General features: G+C 39.1%; 1 protein-coding gene across 7 annotated transcripts in view; it reads left to right on the top strand.

Annotated features, from left to right (window-relative positions):
* Positions 1 to 18,663, top strand: part of ZMYND11 (zinc finger MYND-type containing 11) — a 161,242-nt gene that overhangs the window by 112,540 nt on the left and 30,039 nt on the right. For 5 of the 7 annotated variants that reach the window (XM_077808346.1, XM_077808341.1, XM_077808342.1 and 2 more), the window contains exons 4-6: positions 6,298 to 6,342; positions 9,197 to 9,358; positions 18,355 to 18,432. In XM_077808346.1, coding sequence (XP_077664472.1) covers positions 6,298 to 6,342; positions 9,197 to 9,358; positions 18,355 to 18,432 — 285 coding nt within the window. The remainder of the gene's footprint in view (positions 1 to 6,297; positions 6,343 to 9,196; positions 9,359 to 18,354; positions 18,433 to 18,663) is intronic. The other 2 variants (XM_077808348.1, XM_077808347.1) reach the window with 1 other exon arrangement.

Here is an 18,663-nt window from a genome sequence, read left to right as displayed (position 1 = left end):
TCCAGGCAACCTTGGTTGCAGCGTGGGTGTGCTTTCAGTTGCATGTGCCTCGCTACCTCATTGACATGTCTAGAACTATTGCTGTAGTCATGTTCTTATTCTTTTTTTGGCTTCTTAGCATTGGTCTGACTGGATGGTGGCCACGCGGGATAGGATCTTTTCTGGGGATGGCCCTGTTAGGGTACAATGTGTCACATGGCTGCTATCTGGTAGGTTGAAAGGAATTTCCTGTTTCTCTAAGCCATCTCTGTTCTCTGGAATCTGAAGTCTTGGGTGGGACTGGCTGATCTGAAGCCGATCTAGTCACGGAAATGGTATCTGCAGCAGCCAATTTGAGGTGGAATCTTTCCAGATGGCCTCCCAGTTAAATGGTAAAGTAGAGATGTTCTTCATATTTGGTGAGTTGGTAACTTGAAGTGTGGATACTCTCACCCACTCTTGGAACCTCAGCTTAGCATGTATCTTTCACCTCCTTCCCCTGATTGGCAAAGCCTTTCAAAAAACTATGAAGTTCAGGCCAAGAGTCAACCTAATAGCTCTGAAGTAGCCCAGAAGTCTGGGCTTCTGGAGCTGTTGAATCTCTCTCTAGATCACTCTCTGTCTTTCCATCATGTAAGACCTTGTGGCTCAATTTACTAGAGGGATCGCAGTCACATAAATCTAGTGTATCTGAAGAGAAAGAGATTTTCCAAGCAGGTGATTTCCATGCTGTTGCAAATGCTGAACCCGGAGCATTTTCATGGACTTGTGTCGGGACAGGAAGTTAAATCCTTTTAGATGTGACATTCCTGACTTACATGCCTTTGAGGATGGGCTGGTTAAAGGCTTGAACACCAGCTCCCAGAATATCCAAGCATCAGCCATTTTGGCCTTAAGAAGCACAGTAGAACTCTGTGAATTCCTACCTGATGGGTGAGATATTTTAGAATTGCTGATACACTAAAGCCAAGACCCATTCCCTTTTAGGCATGCAGGACCTTAGCATGGAGCTAACCACATACACAAGTGCTCCTTCTGAACCCATGAGAGAGTTCTCAAGGAAAGCCTTCAACATTAAAACTGCCTTTCCAGTGGCCATCCATTCTTCCAGTAAAGTGGGGGAACATTGAGCCTTCCTGTGCAGGGATCCCTACCTGGCATGTCATCATGATACAGTACAGTAAAGAGAAAAGCTATTCTCCATTTCCTTTCCAGATTATTTCCCCTTTCCATTTGATTCAAGAGTGCTTCATTTCCTTATTGTGTCCATTGCCACAACATAGGAAAGAAAGTGCCTGCACACAGTCACAACAGTCTCTAAAGTTTCAGTGCCGTGTTGGGCTTGAGACTGTGTGAAGGAAGCACATACTGCTGGGAAGTTCTTTCTTCTCCCATGAATCTTCTAGAACATCCGTCTCTACCCCTTCAGCTGAGAGAGGAGGTGTTTCCTCTGTAAAACTGTGTAAGACATCTCCCTGAGCATCTTTACTGCTTTTCTTAGCTTTGGAAACTCTGCTTTTAGTAGGTCAATCCTGCATGTTGTAATTTGTTAGTGTCTCATTTCTTCTTGAAAATTGGTACCCCCTCTGTCTGTCCTGGAGTTGGAGGCTGCTGTTGGAGTTCTCATGTCCCATGGGTTGTCTGTGCTGGTTTGAGGGACTTTGGGAAATAATAGTTACTTGCTGATTTGAGAATAGATTTTTCAAACTGGTGCCTAAGGGTCTAACCAGGTGACTTTGGTTGACATTAATGACTGTTACATGGCTCTGCCATTTATGTACTAGTTTTAAAAATGGGCATCTTGGTTTCTTCCTTTTCCTCTGTGCCAGTCCAGACACCTTACTCTGTTTTTACTATGTTTGTGGAGCTGTGACTCCATACTTTTCTGAGAGTGATGTATCTTAATATAGTATTATCCTAGAGGCTGGTAAAACCTCACTGAAGCTGGTGGGTGTAACGGCTACCCTTGATTCAGGATAAATATAAAAAGGAGGGCTGTCGATTATTTGCAATTAACTCAAGAAATTAATCACAATTAATCACAGTTTTAATTGCACTGTTAAAAAAAAAACAGGTTTCAGAGTAACAGCCGTGTTAGTCTGTATTCGCAAAAAGAAAAGGAGTACTTGTGGCACCTTAGAGACTAACCAATTTATTTGAGCATAAGCTTTCGTGAGCTACAGCTCACTCACAGCATTTTCCACTTTTATGCATCCGATGAAGTGAGCTGTAGCTCACAAAAGCTTATGCTCAAATAAATTGGTTAGTCTCTAAGGTGCCACAAGTACTCCTTTTCTTTTTGTTAAAAAATAGAATACCAATTGAAATTTATTAAATATTTTGGATGTTTTTCTACATTTTCAAATATATCAATTTCAGTTACAACACAGAATAAAAAGTGTACAGTGCTCAGTTTATATGATTTTTATTACAAATATTTGCACTGTAAAAATGATAAAAGAAATAGTATTTTTCAATTCACCTCATACAAGCACTGTAGTACAATCTCTTTATCATGAAAGTATAACTTACACGTGTATATATTTTTTTGTTACATAACTGCACTCAAAAACAAAACAATGTAAAACATTAGAGCCTACAAGTCCACTCAGTCCTACTTCTTTTCAGCTAATCCGTAAAACAAACAAGTTTATTTACATTTATGGGAGATAATGCTGCCTGCTTCTTATTTACAATGTCACCTGAAAGTGAGAACAGGCGTTTGCATGGCAATTTTATAGCTGGCATTGCAAGGTATTTACATGCCAGATATGCTAAACATTTGTATGCCCCTTCATGCTTTGGCCACCATTCCGAAGGACATGCTCCCATGCTGATGACGCTTATAAAAAAAATAATGCGCTAATTAAATTTGTGACTGAACTCTTTGGGGGAGAATTGTATGTCTCCTGCTCTGTGTTTTACCCATATTCTGCAATATATTTGATGTTATAGCAGTCTTGGATGATAACCCAGCATGTTGTTCGTTTTAACAACACTTTCACTGCAGTTTTGACAAAATGCAAAGAAGGTACTAATGTGAGATTTCTAAAGATAGCTACAACACTCGACCGAATGTTTAAGAATCTGAAGTGCCTTCCAAAATTTGAGAGAGACGAGGTGTGGAGCATGCTTTCAGAAGTCTTAAAAGAGCAACACACTGATGCAGAAACTACAGAACCCAAACCACCAAAAAAGAAAATCAACCTTCTGCTGATGGCATCTGACTCAGATGATGAAAATGAACATGCGTTGGTCTACACTGCTTTTGATCGTTATTGAGCAGAACCCATCACCAGCATGGATGCATGTCCCCTGGAATGGTGATTGAAGCATGAAGGGACATATGAATCTTTAGCACCTCTGGAGCGTAAATATCTTGCAATGCTGGCTACAACAGTGCCATGCAAATGCCTGTTCTCACTTTCAGTGTAAAAAAGAAGCGGGCAGCATTGTTTCCTGCACATGTAAACAAACTTGTTTGTCTGAGCAACTGGCTGAACAAGAAGTAGGACTGAGTGGAATTTTAGGCTCTAAAGTTTGACATTGTTTTATTTTTGAATGCAGTTATTTTTTGTGCATAATTCTACATTTGTAAGTTCAACTTTAACGATAAAGAGATTGCACTACAGTACTTGCAGTAAGTGAATTGAAAAATACTATTTCTTTTGTTTTACAGTGCAAATATTTATAATAAAATATAAATATAAAGTGAGCACTGTACACTTTGTATTCTGTGTTGAAATTGAAATCAATATATTTGAAAATGTAGAAAACATCCAAAAATATTTAAATAAATGGTATTCTATTATTGTTTAACAGCGCAATTCATCGCAATTATTTTTTTAATTGCTTGACAGCCCTAATAAAAAGCAATTAAACTTCTTTACGAAATAGATAGCTTAAACAATGGGAGCTACCATCCAAAACTCAGGCCACATGCAAGGCCAGTCAGGAATCTGAACTACGTGGAGTAGGGGCTGAATGGATGTTGTTTGAGGGAGCAGTGTGTATGAGGAAAGCAGCAGAAACATCATAGAAGCACACAAAGAAGGCAGCAAGGAATCTCCAGAGACAGCTAGAGAAGCACTTATAGCATGACCTCGAGGAAAAGCCAAGTGAGGGAGCTTTTGGGTAGAGTGATGGCTGGAAACATGCTTGGAACTGCAAGCAAAGAAACTGTCTCCTGTTGTTTGATTCCTACCGTGTTTATGGAAACAGACCTTATGTGTGTTCTTTTTAAATAAACAGGATTGCATCAAAGAAATACCTGACTCCATCATCAATTTCTCTTCATAATGGAAACAGTCAGCAAGACCCCTCAGTTTTACCAAGTGCTTGGGTCAAAGGGGGTAGAAATAATGTGTATGGCTTGGGAAGTCTGTAACAGAGCAGGATCAACCAGCAGGGTCCTTTTCTAGGGAAGTTTCATCATTAGAGCTTCACTTCCCCCCCCCCCCCCCTTTCCATTTGCTGATTGAGTCACTTGTACCCGCTGTCTGAGTTAACATTAAAGGATTTGGGGAAATCAAATTAACAGGTAAGAAATTACCAATGTTAATAAAATATACTGGTTGTGTGATGGAGAGGTGACCCCTTTCGACAAAAATCTCTACAGAATGGGATAACCACACATTTATTTTCTTATTACAGTTTCATATAAAAGCTTAGCACCAGAGTGATTATGACTAAATACTAGTTCTGTGCCTTTTGTATTAATTCACTGTTTTGTTTTATACACTTTTTGCTGTAATTATGACTGCTGTTTCTCTTTGCTCACTAATATATGGAAGTGGTCTAATAGTTACAGTGGTGATGCCTGGTTACTGATAATTTTCCTGTCAATATATATTACACATCTCCTACTTAGTAGTATGTTAATTATACTGCAGACTGACACATTATCCAAATTACAGATTACCTATTTTAGTTATAACTAAGTAAATCTCCTTTTGTAATGAACAGGCATTTCTCTCCCATGTACATTTGCCTTATAATGAACATTTCTTCATAGACTGAAAGTTATTCTCATCATGACAGCAAATATATACTTTATTCAATAGAAAAGGCTAAGGCATGCTGACTCACTCTGTTCCCTTGAGTTCATCTACATCTAAAATGTCAGCTGTTCTGGATAGCCTATCATATTTTGTCCCATGTTATTTTTCTAGGGTTCAGGTGTCAATTTATATATTTGCATTAAAAAAGACACCAAAGCCTATGTAAGACAAAACACATGAAAGTGAATCCGGTTGGTTGTCCCTTGTGCCAAATTCTGCATGTTGCTGGAACTGCCTCCTTTCGAGGTGCTGAGCGCACTGAGGTCCTGTTGACTTCGGTGCAAAGTCACTTTTATGATGTAGAATTCAATTGGTTTTAATATAAAATATCAATGCAACAGAGTAACAGAACACCACACCATCCAATTCTGCATATCATAATACAATCTTTGCCTGTTAAATACAGCCTGCAATATATACATTTGCTATCCTGCTAATGCATGCATCTACAAGTCAAGGAACAGCTGAATAAAATGAGCTTATGTTATGTTATATCTAAGCTATGTAACTTTACTGCCAAGTCAGCTCCCTCTTGGGGTCTGTGGCCAATCACTGGGTGCTAGTGAACTAGTGAACTTGAGCTGTGGGGCAGCTGCTGGATGGGGATTCCCTTTTTCTGTTAGTGCAATGACCCAGGAGGTTTCCCTTGCTACTCATAAGAAAAAAATAATATTGGCAAATTGTGTACTTGCAGCGGAGTCCTGGTTCATTCCAAATGGCCCCCATGAATTTGTATCACTTCGTATTTCATAAGCAGATCAAAAGGACTATGAATGTTATTTGTAAAATGACAATACAACTGTTGATAATACACAGTAAATAAGGCATTTCCCTAATTTGCCAAAGAATTGACACCAGTACAGTAAATTATATGATGTGACAGTCATGTTTTTCCCCATGCCCATTTGGTATTCGTATCTGAGTGCGCATTTTAGTTCTTCTAACATTTTTGGAGATGTCAGAGGTTACATGCTGCTGGGTTTTAGGTTTTTATGTTTTGGGTTTTTTTCTGTTTTTTTTCCTAAAGTAGTGTAAGTGCATGGAACAGTTTTTGGTAGCACACTAAAATGTGATGAAAATGCTAGTAGATACGGTAGTATGCAAAATTTATAGGAGGAAATGTATGCAAACAGATGGTAGAAGTGGCTATATGATTTCCCCATCACCATGTTTGAATTACTTCTAGACTGTGTATATCCTGATAATAAGATGGATTACAGTATAGATACCAAGATGTTTTGTTTTTTTATTTTGAAAGGCCTACAGTATGCAGCCTTTCTCCCGGACAACAGCAAAAAACAAGGTGAACAACTTTTGCACTATGTGGTCTTAAATTCTGTTATATTTTCTGTTATTTTCTGCTACATTTCTCTTTCATTAGGATAGTTTAGATTACTGCATCTTATTTTTAGAGTTATTTTATTTATCACACCATCATCATCCTTATCAATTCCAGATCTGAATTTAGCCAACACTGTACTTAGAGTTTCATTTTGTTTTCTCTGTGGCAGCTGGAAGTGGTTACTCACGTGTTAAACTTCAAGATGTGTAGTTGCAATGGTGGCCCTTTAATCAGTCATTTTCGTAGTGGGTGGTGACACCTGGTGGTAAACTTTGTAAATGCAGAGTTAGCTATGTTTGTTCTTGGCTCTATTTTAAGAACTTGTACCTGTTGTGACAAGAACATTGGCCATCAGACTTTATTTAAATAACTCTAGTTTCCTGCAAGGGAAATATGTTGGGGGCCAGAATCTGCTTCCATTCACTGCCATACAAAACAACTGAAGAAAATGAGGTTTCACTGCTGTTAGAGGAGAATTTATTTGTGTAACTTGACTGTTGAAGCCAATAGTGTATTTTTCACAAGGGACATTTTGCCTTTTATCTATTTGTTTTTAAAATAATGACTATTGTGCATAAAATGATTTTTATTTTATATATACATGCACCTTATGTACTTCAATTAACTGAAAATACCTTCTATGAAAAGGACAAAAAGTACAGAGAGATTTGTTTTTAAAACTCTATAGTGTGAATGCTACGGTCTGCCGCTGTTTTATTTAAGGTCATACATAATTTTTGGCTTGGCCATATCCTTTTTCTTCCCAGCAAGTGTATTTGACCATGGTCATAAAACCTTGCATTCAACTGGCAGTATATTTCCACATAAATGGCACATCTAGAATGTACTAAAATAGTTAGTTCTTTCAATAATCATTACAAAATTGTGAACTACCTAATCCTGTGGTAAAGTACCTTCCCATGAGTAGCCATAACAAATGGACTTGAGTCATCTTGATTTTTATTTAGGAAAATATTTGATCAAAAGCTAATTCTCTCTCTTCTTTAGCTGGTCTTCTTGCTATGGATGAAGTTTTGCAAAGTTACATAAAGAGGAATAGTATTATAGGAAATGGAAAATGTACCCAAATTGATGTTTCATTTTGATAGCTCTTTGTTAGTGTAGTAGCAAATCAAATACTCTGAAGTGTATTGCTATTATACTTTGCTCGGAGGGGCTTGGTAAAGTGAGTGTACTGTATGTAGACATCATTGCAAAATCTAATTTATCAGAGCTGAGATCCACAAATTTTGAAAATTAGATCCAGTGAGTAAAAAAGACAAAACTCTTATTACATCCTGAGCTACAGGTATGGACAACATATTAATATTTTCATCCCCAAGGTTCTGAGTTCAAAGAGAATTTGATGAAGGTTAATAAAACTATTTTCCTGTTATTTTGGCATTAATACTATGTGTTCTCGGGTGTAGGAGACCTGGGTTTGGTTCCAAGGGTGTTTTCTATTCAGTTGGGTCATGGAGACAATACAGTTATTCTTCAGGGACAAGGAAATGATAACTACCACTTGCTGTATAAACATCTCCTACTCAGCAACAGTGGAAAGGCTGTGTTGGAGGAGGTCACTCACAATCAAGGAATAAAGTGACAGTAGTTCCCAGGCATGGAGAAATGAAGTGAGGATTCTCAGGACTCTGGACCAGCCTTGGTCGGACTAGATGTGGTGAGAACATCTTTTCCAACAGTTTATGGACACTACTAGCACCACCTCCACAAGATGAGGGTAAAAATCATTTGGTCAGAATTAATCAGAGTAATTCTTTCAAAGAAATGAAAATCAATTGAAAAGTGCAGTGTTTGCTATTGAAAGGAATCAGAGTGATATCTGAGCTTTGGAAGTTATTTTCTGTTCTAAGTATAGGGAAACTGTGCATTTCAGATAACATTGGCAAATGTAATCATTTAATGGGGACCACTAGAAATTCTGTCTATATTTTAGTGTTGTAGACTCCTGGGGCTAAATTCTGGCTCCGGTCACATACATGCTCCTCTCATTGACGTCAGTGAGGATTACACACATGTATCAGAGGTCAGAATTTGGCAGTTGAGGCTACATTTTCAAGAAAAATGTATCAAAACAAATCTGTGTATCAGTAGAATCACATTTTTGTCTTCCAGGCAGTACTCCAGGAATAATCCTAGTAATGTCCAGCACTGCAGATAAAACTTTTTTCTTTCTGAATTGTATGGCGCGTCAGAAATTTTTGTTTAACTAATAGGTTCATCATTTTATTTATGCTTTGTAATTCACACTTTAGAACTGAAAACTTGTCATTTCTAATAGTGTAGAAGACTGTTAGGCACCACACTTTAGTAATTTATGTTAGAAAATACACCACATCTTTGGAAAGGGAAAAGAGAACACTGATCTGCAATTTGTTAAGGTCCAGTGCTAATCACAAATGTGTGTTTGGGTAGTCTAACAATTAAGTATCTGAAATAAAAGGTTAATAGGTTATATCATACAAGACTAGAATAAAAAAAAATATTTTATTGTGGAGATTTTTAATGTATAGTTTGGGACATAGCTCATATTTGGGTTTGTGTTACTAACCAGACATTAAAAGAAATAAAGGCTAGTATTCATATTATGTTTAAGTTATAGTGTGTTACATTAATAAAGTTCTTTTAGTATATAGGTTTTTATTCTTGGCTTTTAAACACAAATGAGGTACAGTACACTTCTTTAAATGTTTATAATGTCTAACTGCTGCTGGACTTTAAGAAGTATCAATTTTGTTCTTAGTTGCTGCAGATAATGACAATATCATACCAAATTATTTTGTATTTTTTGTAGGACTGGGAAACAGAAAATCATGACTGGTATTGTTTTGAATGCCATTTGCCTGGAGAGGTGTTGATATGTGACCTGTGTTTTCGTGTGTATCATTCCAAGTGTTTGTCTGATGAGTTCAGGCTTAGAGACAGCAGTAGTCACTGGCAGTGCCCAGTTTGCAGGGTGAGTACCTATGAGCTTTAATGTGCTGCTTAGAGGGTTGATATTCATTAATAGTTTCATTAAGGTGGCACAGATGGTCTGGCCAGGTTAATGGATTAAGTATTGCCTATCGAAACAATGATACATACATAGCATACCTGTACAAAGATTCCAAAATACTGTGCATATAGATGACTACTTTTTTGAAGATCCTTTGAAGGAAGTTTATATAACACTTAGACAAATATAATGCTTCCTCACTATAAGCCTTTCTGGTATTTCTGAATGCTACTGTGGTTTTCAGTGCTAAGAAGTTAATTCATTCTGTGTAAGCATCTTGCTGTGAAGTATTTAATCCATGCACTTCCTACAAACTCCTTATAGGAAGATTTCACTCTATTTAGACAAAACTTCTATATCTTCCATACTACCCCTTTTGTGCCCATTAAATATTTTGAATTGCACCCTGTCCACTTTTATCAGATCCTGAGGTAGCTTCTGCTATTGTTGATAAATGATCTGTGGGAAGAGGGAATGGAAATGAAAACTATATCTTTTGGTAAAGACCAAATGGAATAGTCAGGTAGGTATTTAGGTAGCTTTCATAATTCTATATTTTCCCCATTAACTTTTATTTATTTATATGAATGCATAGAGTATACTGTGTTGGAGTGTATGTAGAAAAGTGTGTATGTATGAGTGTAATGTGAGATTGCAGTGTATTATGGAAATGAGCATATAAAATACTGTTCAAGATGCTATTTATTTTATTGATGGTCATTTTAAATTTAGTGTATTTTTCTAAACCATAATGTGAATGTTTGCAGTTTAGTAATCATGTTATTAAGGCTTTTACTCTATTGGAATAAAATTATACATTATAAAAATCAGAGACATACTAGGGCAGCTTTCAAAAATATGGGATGAAATCCTGGCCCTATTGAAGTCAGTGAGAGTGTTCCCATTGGCTTCAGTAGGGCCAGGATTTCACCCATAGCCTCTACATATTACTTTTCTTTTCAAGGTTTTGTCCTTTTGAGCATGGTGGGAGGAGAGTAGTTTTTATGTGCACTACAGGAATGGGCAGGGATGTTGTCTACATGCCATTAGGCAAAACTAAACAGCCAAATCATGCTATTGTTCATTGGCACCTGGCCTTTAATTAGCCAGCTGCATCCCCTTACCGTTAGTATTCCTGCATACGCTCAGGGAGTGGGGCATAGGGCACATTCTGAGCCTTAATTAAGTGGGGGGAAAACTACATCTGAATTCTTAAAAGAGAAACTACTGGTGCAGAAAGTATTCAACACTACTATTTGCTCTGTGGCATTGGGATTCTGAAAGCAAGATTAGATTCCCTAGATGTAGGTTTTGAACCAGATCTTGTACAGCGAGCCAACCCAGAGATGGTCTCTGCTGCCAGAGATGTGGGTGCCCACTCTCTTTATGCTGCAGAGAAGCTGTTGGAGGCCACATAGTTATTAGGGTTGCTTCTTTTAAAAGTCAAGCACATTTCTCTTACTTGTGACTTGACAGTCATCCAGATGCTAATTGTAAAAAGCAACACCTTCTGATTCATTGAGTCAGGGCAGACTGAAAGCTACAGGCTTCTGGAAGTGTAAGGTAACCAAGTCAGCACAAATAAGGGAGTGAAATGGAAAGAAAGAAAGCGGGAGGGAAAGACGAGTAAGAGTAATAAAAAATAAAAGCATGTTAATACTTCCCATATGAACATACAGAGTGTATCCCAAAAATGGCACCTGTGTGGCATTTGCCTGTAGAGGACAATATATTCTGCTTTACTTAGCATTTAATTTCACCACTCAGGGGAATGCAACCTAGAGCAATCCTACAATCCTTGGAATTTTTAAATAGATCTTATAAATCACTGTTGATGCACATAACAAACACACACGTAACTCACAGATGCAGTTAAAATTAGATATGCTGGACCAAATCCCAAACTCCGCTCCAGACTGAGGTTGTTTTAAGTTACAACTGGGGACCAGGAGAGTACAATGACTTAAAGCCATTTTCTTCTCCCTCATCTGCTGTGATATGACCATAGTCGCATCAGAGGATCTTGTTCACTATCCAATGTATACAAATAGATGGAGCAGCTAGTTTTGAGATAAATTTTACTTTCATCCTAGAATCTTGAATTCCATTAGTTTAAGCTGATGATTTTAAACAAACTTTTACCTTGAAGAAAATATTTTGAAACTCATCCTCTCTTCCATGAGTGATGTGCACTTGTGCATTCTGGTCCATTTTTTATTTCCTTGAGAACACATTTATTGGCCTTTGTGATTCATTCATTTTCTGACCCTAAGACTTTGCAGCTCACTCACAAGCCACAGGTGACTATCAGGCTCTTTCACAAAAGACTTCTATTTTGTAGTGTGAATACCACTTCCTCCCCTCAACAACACTGCTTGCTTGCTTCCTGCTTAACCAGACTTGCTTCCCACCCATCTCAGTTCTGCAGCAGTGGACTAGTGGGTCCTCTGGAGGCAAGAGGGAGATTTGAATTGCTGTCCAGTCCCACACACCTGGCCACAGGTTTGGAAGCTGTTCTGTATTTTACGGCCATCTCCAGCAGGTGACTCTCTATTCTAATTTTATTTTAAAAGAGACAGAGAGAGAGCATCCTCAAAATCATAATAGTTTAGAGTGTCTTGGTTGATGTCCAAAGGACATAACAGAGCTTAACTCTCTTGTGAAAGGGCAGAGGAATTTACTTTGCATTGTCAGCACTAAATGTATACATTCAAGAAAAATATTAGCTGGGACAAAAAATATGCATGTCTAATACTATTTCACTCTAATGCCAGTGCACAGAATCTTTCACATCCAAGGATCTCACAGCTCTTTAGAAAGGAGAAGGGAAAGTGTGTTTTGAAACAGAATATATTGGAGAAATAATCTAAGAACACTTCATTCTTATTAAAAGGTTTCCCATGTAATGCTGCCCAGGTCACCGAGTCTTTGGACTGTTCATCACATGGTTGCTGGGTGTGTTACTTCAGTCCCCTGATGCAGCTTTATTTTGCCCACCTGCTTGCTCCAGCATCATTTTACAAAGGACACTGTCAAGGATTGTTCATAATTTTAAAATATTTTTCCCTCCACAATGTTTATTACAGTTCTTTGGAAGCTTGGCTCTGAAATTTGTTTTCCTTCCATTGAGTGCTGAGCTTCTGGCTCTTCTGTTTTTAAAGGACCAGTGTGAATATTTGGGGTAATGTTACATAGCTTTCAGCACTGGTAAGAGGATACAGAGTCAGGCATGGGTTCAAATCCAATCCAGGTTGGTAGTGACTAGAAATTGTCACTGACCGCTGACGAATTATTGCTTTATGTTGGTGCTCTCAGCCCAGTTTCTGGTAGATAGGTAACAACAGAGAAACGCTATCAAATGGGTGTGAAGATCAGATAGTCTTTCTATCAAAATGGTCCCTCCAGGACATGATAAAGGCAGATTGGTGAGTCAGTGGGGGACATGGGAAGATTGCAGTAGTGTTGCTTCCTGTTGGGTGGATAAAAGAAAGAATTTCATTTTCCACTGCTGTTAATTTGGCACCTATTAGGGGAACTAAAAAAGAAAATAATACCAGAAAAAGTACTGAATCACTTGTTTTGGAAAAACTGATGCATGCAAAGATTTGCATGGACTTCATAAATAGAAATAAAAACAGGTCAACTTTTGAGTGTTACCAACTGTGATCATGCCCATTTAAGATTTTCTTAAGAAACGAAAAGATGAACAGGAGTACTTGTGGTACCTTAGAGACTAACAAATTTATCAGAGCAGAAGCTTTCGTGGGCTACAGCCCACTAAGGCAGGATGATTCAAGGTAGTAAGTAACATGTCCCATTTTCACACCCACACACCCACCCTGGGGCGAGATTTGGCTTCATCTAGATCCTAGTGCATTCTTGTTCAGCTCATCATTATAATTTGTATCTTTCATCCAAGGGCTTTCAAACAATTACGACTTGCAGCCACTCAATGAGGTAGGTAACCATCTTTATACAGGGGTAATGAGCACAGAGAGGTTAAGATACTAAAAACTACCGTGATCTATATTCTGTATATTCTAGTGCTCAGTAGTGTGAAGCAGTTCATGGAATATATAGAAAGATTGTCCCCATTGTTAACAATCTACCCATAGACATAGTATGTTGAGTAGAGGAGCACACACAGTACAGAGGATTAGAGGGACCGAAGGATGAGGGTTACAACAGTACAATGATTCAGTTGTTCAGGTTTGATTTGTGCAGATTATGGTGGTCACTCAAGATATTTTGTTTAATATAAAATAAGAGAGATGAAGAGCCAAAATGGAAAATATTATTGTTTCATTTATTGTGAGCATCATGGAAGAGAAGAGTTCTCATGAGTTTAAAAGGTAACTGCCTGGCTGACAGGATATGGAAGGCATTCTCTATGTAGGGGTTGGAATGATTGGACAAGTGGAGCATGAAGGCAACACAATTGGAGAGGACACTGGGTAAGTATAATTAAGGCTATGGTTTAGTCACAGGTATTTTTAGTAAAAGTCATGGACAGGTCACAGGCAGTAAACAAAAATTCACGGCCCATGACCTGTTCCTGACTCATACTATATACCCCTGACTAAATCTTGGGAGGGGGAGGGGGGCAGCCTGGGGGTGCCACGGATGCTGCTGGGGGGGACAGGTGGCAGCACGTGGCCTGAGATCCCCAGTGGGGGTGGGAGGGCTGGCAGGCTCCCTATCCGGCTCCTCACAGCTCCCTGGAAGCAGCGACATGTCCCTCCCTCAGCTCCTAGCTCCACGCACTGTCCCCGCCCCAAGCACCAGCTCCGCAGCTCTGATTGGCTGGGAACCGCGGCTAATGGGAGCTGTAGGGGCAGTGCCTGCGGGCGGAGACAGCGTACAGAGCTAGGAGCTGAGAGGGAAGGACATGTCGCCACTTCCGGGGAGCACCCCCCCAAGGTAAGCGCTGCCCAGAGCTCTTACCCCCTCCTGCGCCCCAGACCTGAGCCCCCTCCCACACGCACCCAAATTCCTACTGCTGCTGGGGGCAGGGAGGAGGGCGGTGTCCCGAAACTGCCCCAGCAGTGGCCAGCCACACCAGCTGCTACAGAAGTCACAGTGGTCCCAGAAAGTCACGGAATCCAGGACCTCCGTGACATACTCTCAGCCTTAAGTGTAATACAGAGTTCAGGGACTTGCCAAATCAGTGACAGAACTGGAAAGAGATCTCAGGAGCCCTGACTCCCTGCCCCCTGCCATGTGTGCCCTATTCACATCAGATCTTAAACTTCACTCCAAAGGGTCCCAAAGCATTTTACAAATATAAACTGATTTACAGATTAAAGAGCAGCATTTTCGAAACACTCAAGTCCCATGTTTAAAAGTGACTTATAACTCATGGACACACAAGCAAGGAGCCAGGCTGAACCTTGGTCCTTTATCTCCCAAAGCACATGCATCTTCTGCATGAGACCTCCTGTACTACAGTCTTCCCACATACATATATATGCAGTATATACATACACACTAACAAAGCTAACTCTTTACAGTCTGATGGGATCACAAGGCAAGGTGGCATGGCAGCAAAATAACTTCATAAATTGGCACGACGGAGGGCCTGATCCAACTCCAAATGAAGCCAGTGTAGGGATTCCCCCTGGACTTCAGGTGGGAGTTGGATCAGGCCATGATAAACTCCTCTTGAGAAGCTTGGTACTTAAACAAAAGGTCTGTTGCCAGGCAGGGAAGGTTCGCACTAGCGGAGGTGTGGGAAGGCTTATAGAGTGTACTTCCTCACTGCACTCTGCCTGGCTCTTCCAAATTCAAAAGTACACAAATTCATATTGTTTTCTCACCCCAAAAAATGAGAGATTAAAAGAGAGCTTGGTCTGATTCTCATTTACACTGAGACCCCTTTATACTGTGTTGTCTATGTGAAAGGGTCCTTAAAATGGATGTGATTATAATTTACTCCTATTCCTTTGCGCTACCAAAGCAATGTAATTGAGTTTCAGTATGACTGAGAATCAGGCCCCAGATCTAACATTATCCATCCTCTTGCTTTAAGTAGCTTGAGTTGGACTACTCTAAAAATATTTTGAGTATTTAGAAGTACTAATTTTGCATGTTTGCATAAGAATATGTAATAGTTTTTTTAAATGATAGGAAGACTTTCAAAAAAAGAATAGGAGTACTCGTGGCACCTTAGAGACTAACAAGTTTATTTGAGCATAAGCATAAGCTTTCAGTGACACCTTTTCCCAACATGGCTTCCAAACTGAGCATGAGCAACAAATATCTGATGAAGGGCAAATCTTTGTAGAAAAGTCAAAGAAAAGTCTTGATTAGAATTTAGTTTATTAAAGAGGTGATTGGAAGTTGTACAGCCAGAAGACTAAACCGACGGTAAAAAAGCCATTTTGCTGGTTCCTTGGCTTTCATTACTTAAAATCTCAAAAGTAATGAATTTTAGACATCAAAACTGCAAATAAGATTTTTCCTAAAATAAACCAGTGTAGGGAATTGGGGAGAAGTGGACAGACCCTGGCCAAATTGGCTAATTAATTATGGTACTGTAGTTTTCATCACCACTTGTGATTAACAGCAAAGCCAGATATCTGTCTTTTAATAAAGGCTTAGGTATCAGACTACAACCCATTTATCTTATATATTCTCTTTACAAATCTGTCCTGCAGACCAGTGCATGAAAAAATATTCATATTAATTTGGGGATATTTTCTGCAGATGATGAAATCAAGACTATGTCAGGAAGGGAAATATAGAGAGAGACTGGGCTAGGCAAGTGAATTTTATTGTGTCCTAATGAGTTTCAGTCTATTCAAAGGCTGTGTCATTAGAAGCACACACATTGCACTCTATTGCTTATTTAAAACCTTAAAATGACATCAGCTAGTCCACAGTTATCTTTTAATGCTCATTTAGGTTTCCATGGAGTAGAACTGTTATGTTTTATGTAAGACAGCAATTGAGATGCATTTAAACAGATTGGGTAGTCTCATAGCAGGTAAAATTGAACATGGCGATATGTACGGTAATGCAAATTGACAAAATAAATGCAGTTGAGCTCTAAAGATGAAATTCACCTCCATACAGAGGCTAGAAAAAGGCCTATGCACCACTTAAGTACTGAACATAGGGCTTACGTATGACATGAGTGCTAGACTAGCCTTGGGCTGGCCCTCTGCACAGTGGTGAATTTCATCCCATGTCTGCAGTCTTGTGTGAGGAAAAAGGCTTAAGTGTTGATATGGCTAGCACAATGAAGATGTATGTTTAGTATGTAGTAGCAATTAAAACTTTAGTATTTAGGCTGGTGAGATGTATTATAAAGATGTGAGCCCAATTCTCTAAGGATATCCATCTGGTTAAACAATGGTATGCATGCTTTCATCTGGAGTACTGTAGCCAACTTTGGTCCCTTCGCTTTAAGAAAGATATAGTGGACATTGTATAAGTCCTGAGAAGAGCAGGTTATGCACTTGCCATAATAGAAAAGCCTATAGTTGGCTGACAATACATTTCAGAAGGAGTAAAGGCAAAATGAGACTCAAATACTATCCATTTATTAACCTTAAAGTGCAAGGGTGTTGGCCTTAAAAAGTAAATATGTAAAAATGGTGCCGATCTGCTCCCTTGGTGTATTCAGAGTCATCCCTTAATACTCCAGTGAGAGAAATACGATTTTATAAATTTTTCCCGTTAGCTTTTGCAGAGCCAGCTTAGCTAAGAAGGTGTGAATTGGATTCTGTTCCTTTTTGTGCATCACAAAGAGTATTATTTGCTAAGGGCTTGTCTACACTGGCAGTTAACAGTGCTGCAACTTTCTTGCTCGGGGGTGTGAAAAAACACACCTGTGAGCACAGCAAGTTTCAGCGCTGTAAAGTGCCTGTCTAAACCGTGCCCCAGCGCTGGCGTTGGTAGCTACGCCCCTCATTGAGGTGGTTTTCTTAGAGCGCTGGGTTTTTTTAGTGCACCGCAACCGCACAAGGCGCGTTAAAGCACTGCCAGTGTAGACTAGCCCTAAGTTCCAATCAGTTGCACCTTTGCAGACCTTATTAAAGACCATGCTTTGCACAGGTGTCATAATTTGAAGACCTGGAGGTTACAGAGATGTAACTCTGAGCCTAATTTAGTCTTTAAAATCTTCATAGTGGTGACAATGAAATGCATGAGAAGGTAAGAACTCAACCTAACACTCAGTCACCAGGCTGAGTATTCAAGGCTGGGAGGTAGGGAAAAACAAAATAAAAAAAATCCTTTTTGCTTGTGAAGTGATCATATGGAAATCACTGAGTGATAATAAACATGGAACCCCACATTGCTGCTTTTGCAGTCTCTTTTCAGCACAGAACTGCACTTTAAATGTGGAAGACCTACAGGAGGCTGGGAAAAGAGCAAAGAGGAGCTATCACTTTACTCATAGTTGTAGTGACAATACTATACTTTAATTCATGCTAAACAGCTTCTGCTTGCCTAGTAAGCATATCATTTGCAGCTGTTACGGGCTTCTTTTTTTTTTCTTTTTTTTTTTAAAGCTTTCTTCCTGTCTTTCGGTAGCTAGATAGTAATACCTTGCTGATAAGTTGACCATTAAATAATATGTTGTAATTTTATGCTGATCCTAGCCTTTCTTCATTACTTCATTTTATTAAGGCAAAGTAATTCTGTACTTTTTTGTGTGAGAGCATTTGAGGAGGCATTAAGAATACACTAAATGGAAATTAAGCACCTAGTTCTTCTGTAACTGAAGTCCTCAGCAAAATACGTAATTCCATGTATCACTATGATGCTTTGACTGTTACTCTTGTGCATTAGCAGTACCAATTTTGAAGAAGAGATTTTCCTTAACTAATTGTATGATTTAATCTGAGGCAAATGTACCTTTTTAAAATCTTTGTACTGCAGAGGGTTGCTGGTGTGGTTTTTTTAAGTCAGATTTTTAAAAAATAGTTGACTGGGTTTTTTTTTTTAAACAGAGCATTAAGAAGAAAAACACAAGCAAGCAAGAGATGAGCACATACCTGCGATTCATTGTCTCTCGTATGAAGGAGCGGGTGAGTCTGAAAGAATGACACTTTTCCAAGGCGGTGGTTTGCATAGAGAGGGTAGTAGAGAGTCGGGAAATGTTTCTGATGTCCCCTTTTTAAATATGTTGTATTCAGTTAGGGGCATGTTATGGTCACCCCATGCATAAGTGTGCAAGCGAGCAGGGGACACAAAGAGCCATTCCTTCTTACACATCCTCAGTGGAATGGTTTCTGTTTCAACATGTACAGCCCATGGCC

The sequence above is a fragment of the Eretmochelys imbricata genome, chromosome 2 (assembly GCF_965152235.1).
Source record: "Eretmochelys imbricata isolate rEreImb1 chromosome 2, rEreImb1.hap1, whole genome shotgun sequence".
Classification (NCBI taxonomy): Eukaryota; Metazoa; Chordata; order Testudines; family Cheloniidae; genus Eretmochelys; species Eretmochelys imbricata.
This window is presented reverse-complemented; position numbering and strand designations above follow the sequence as displayed.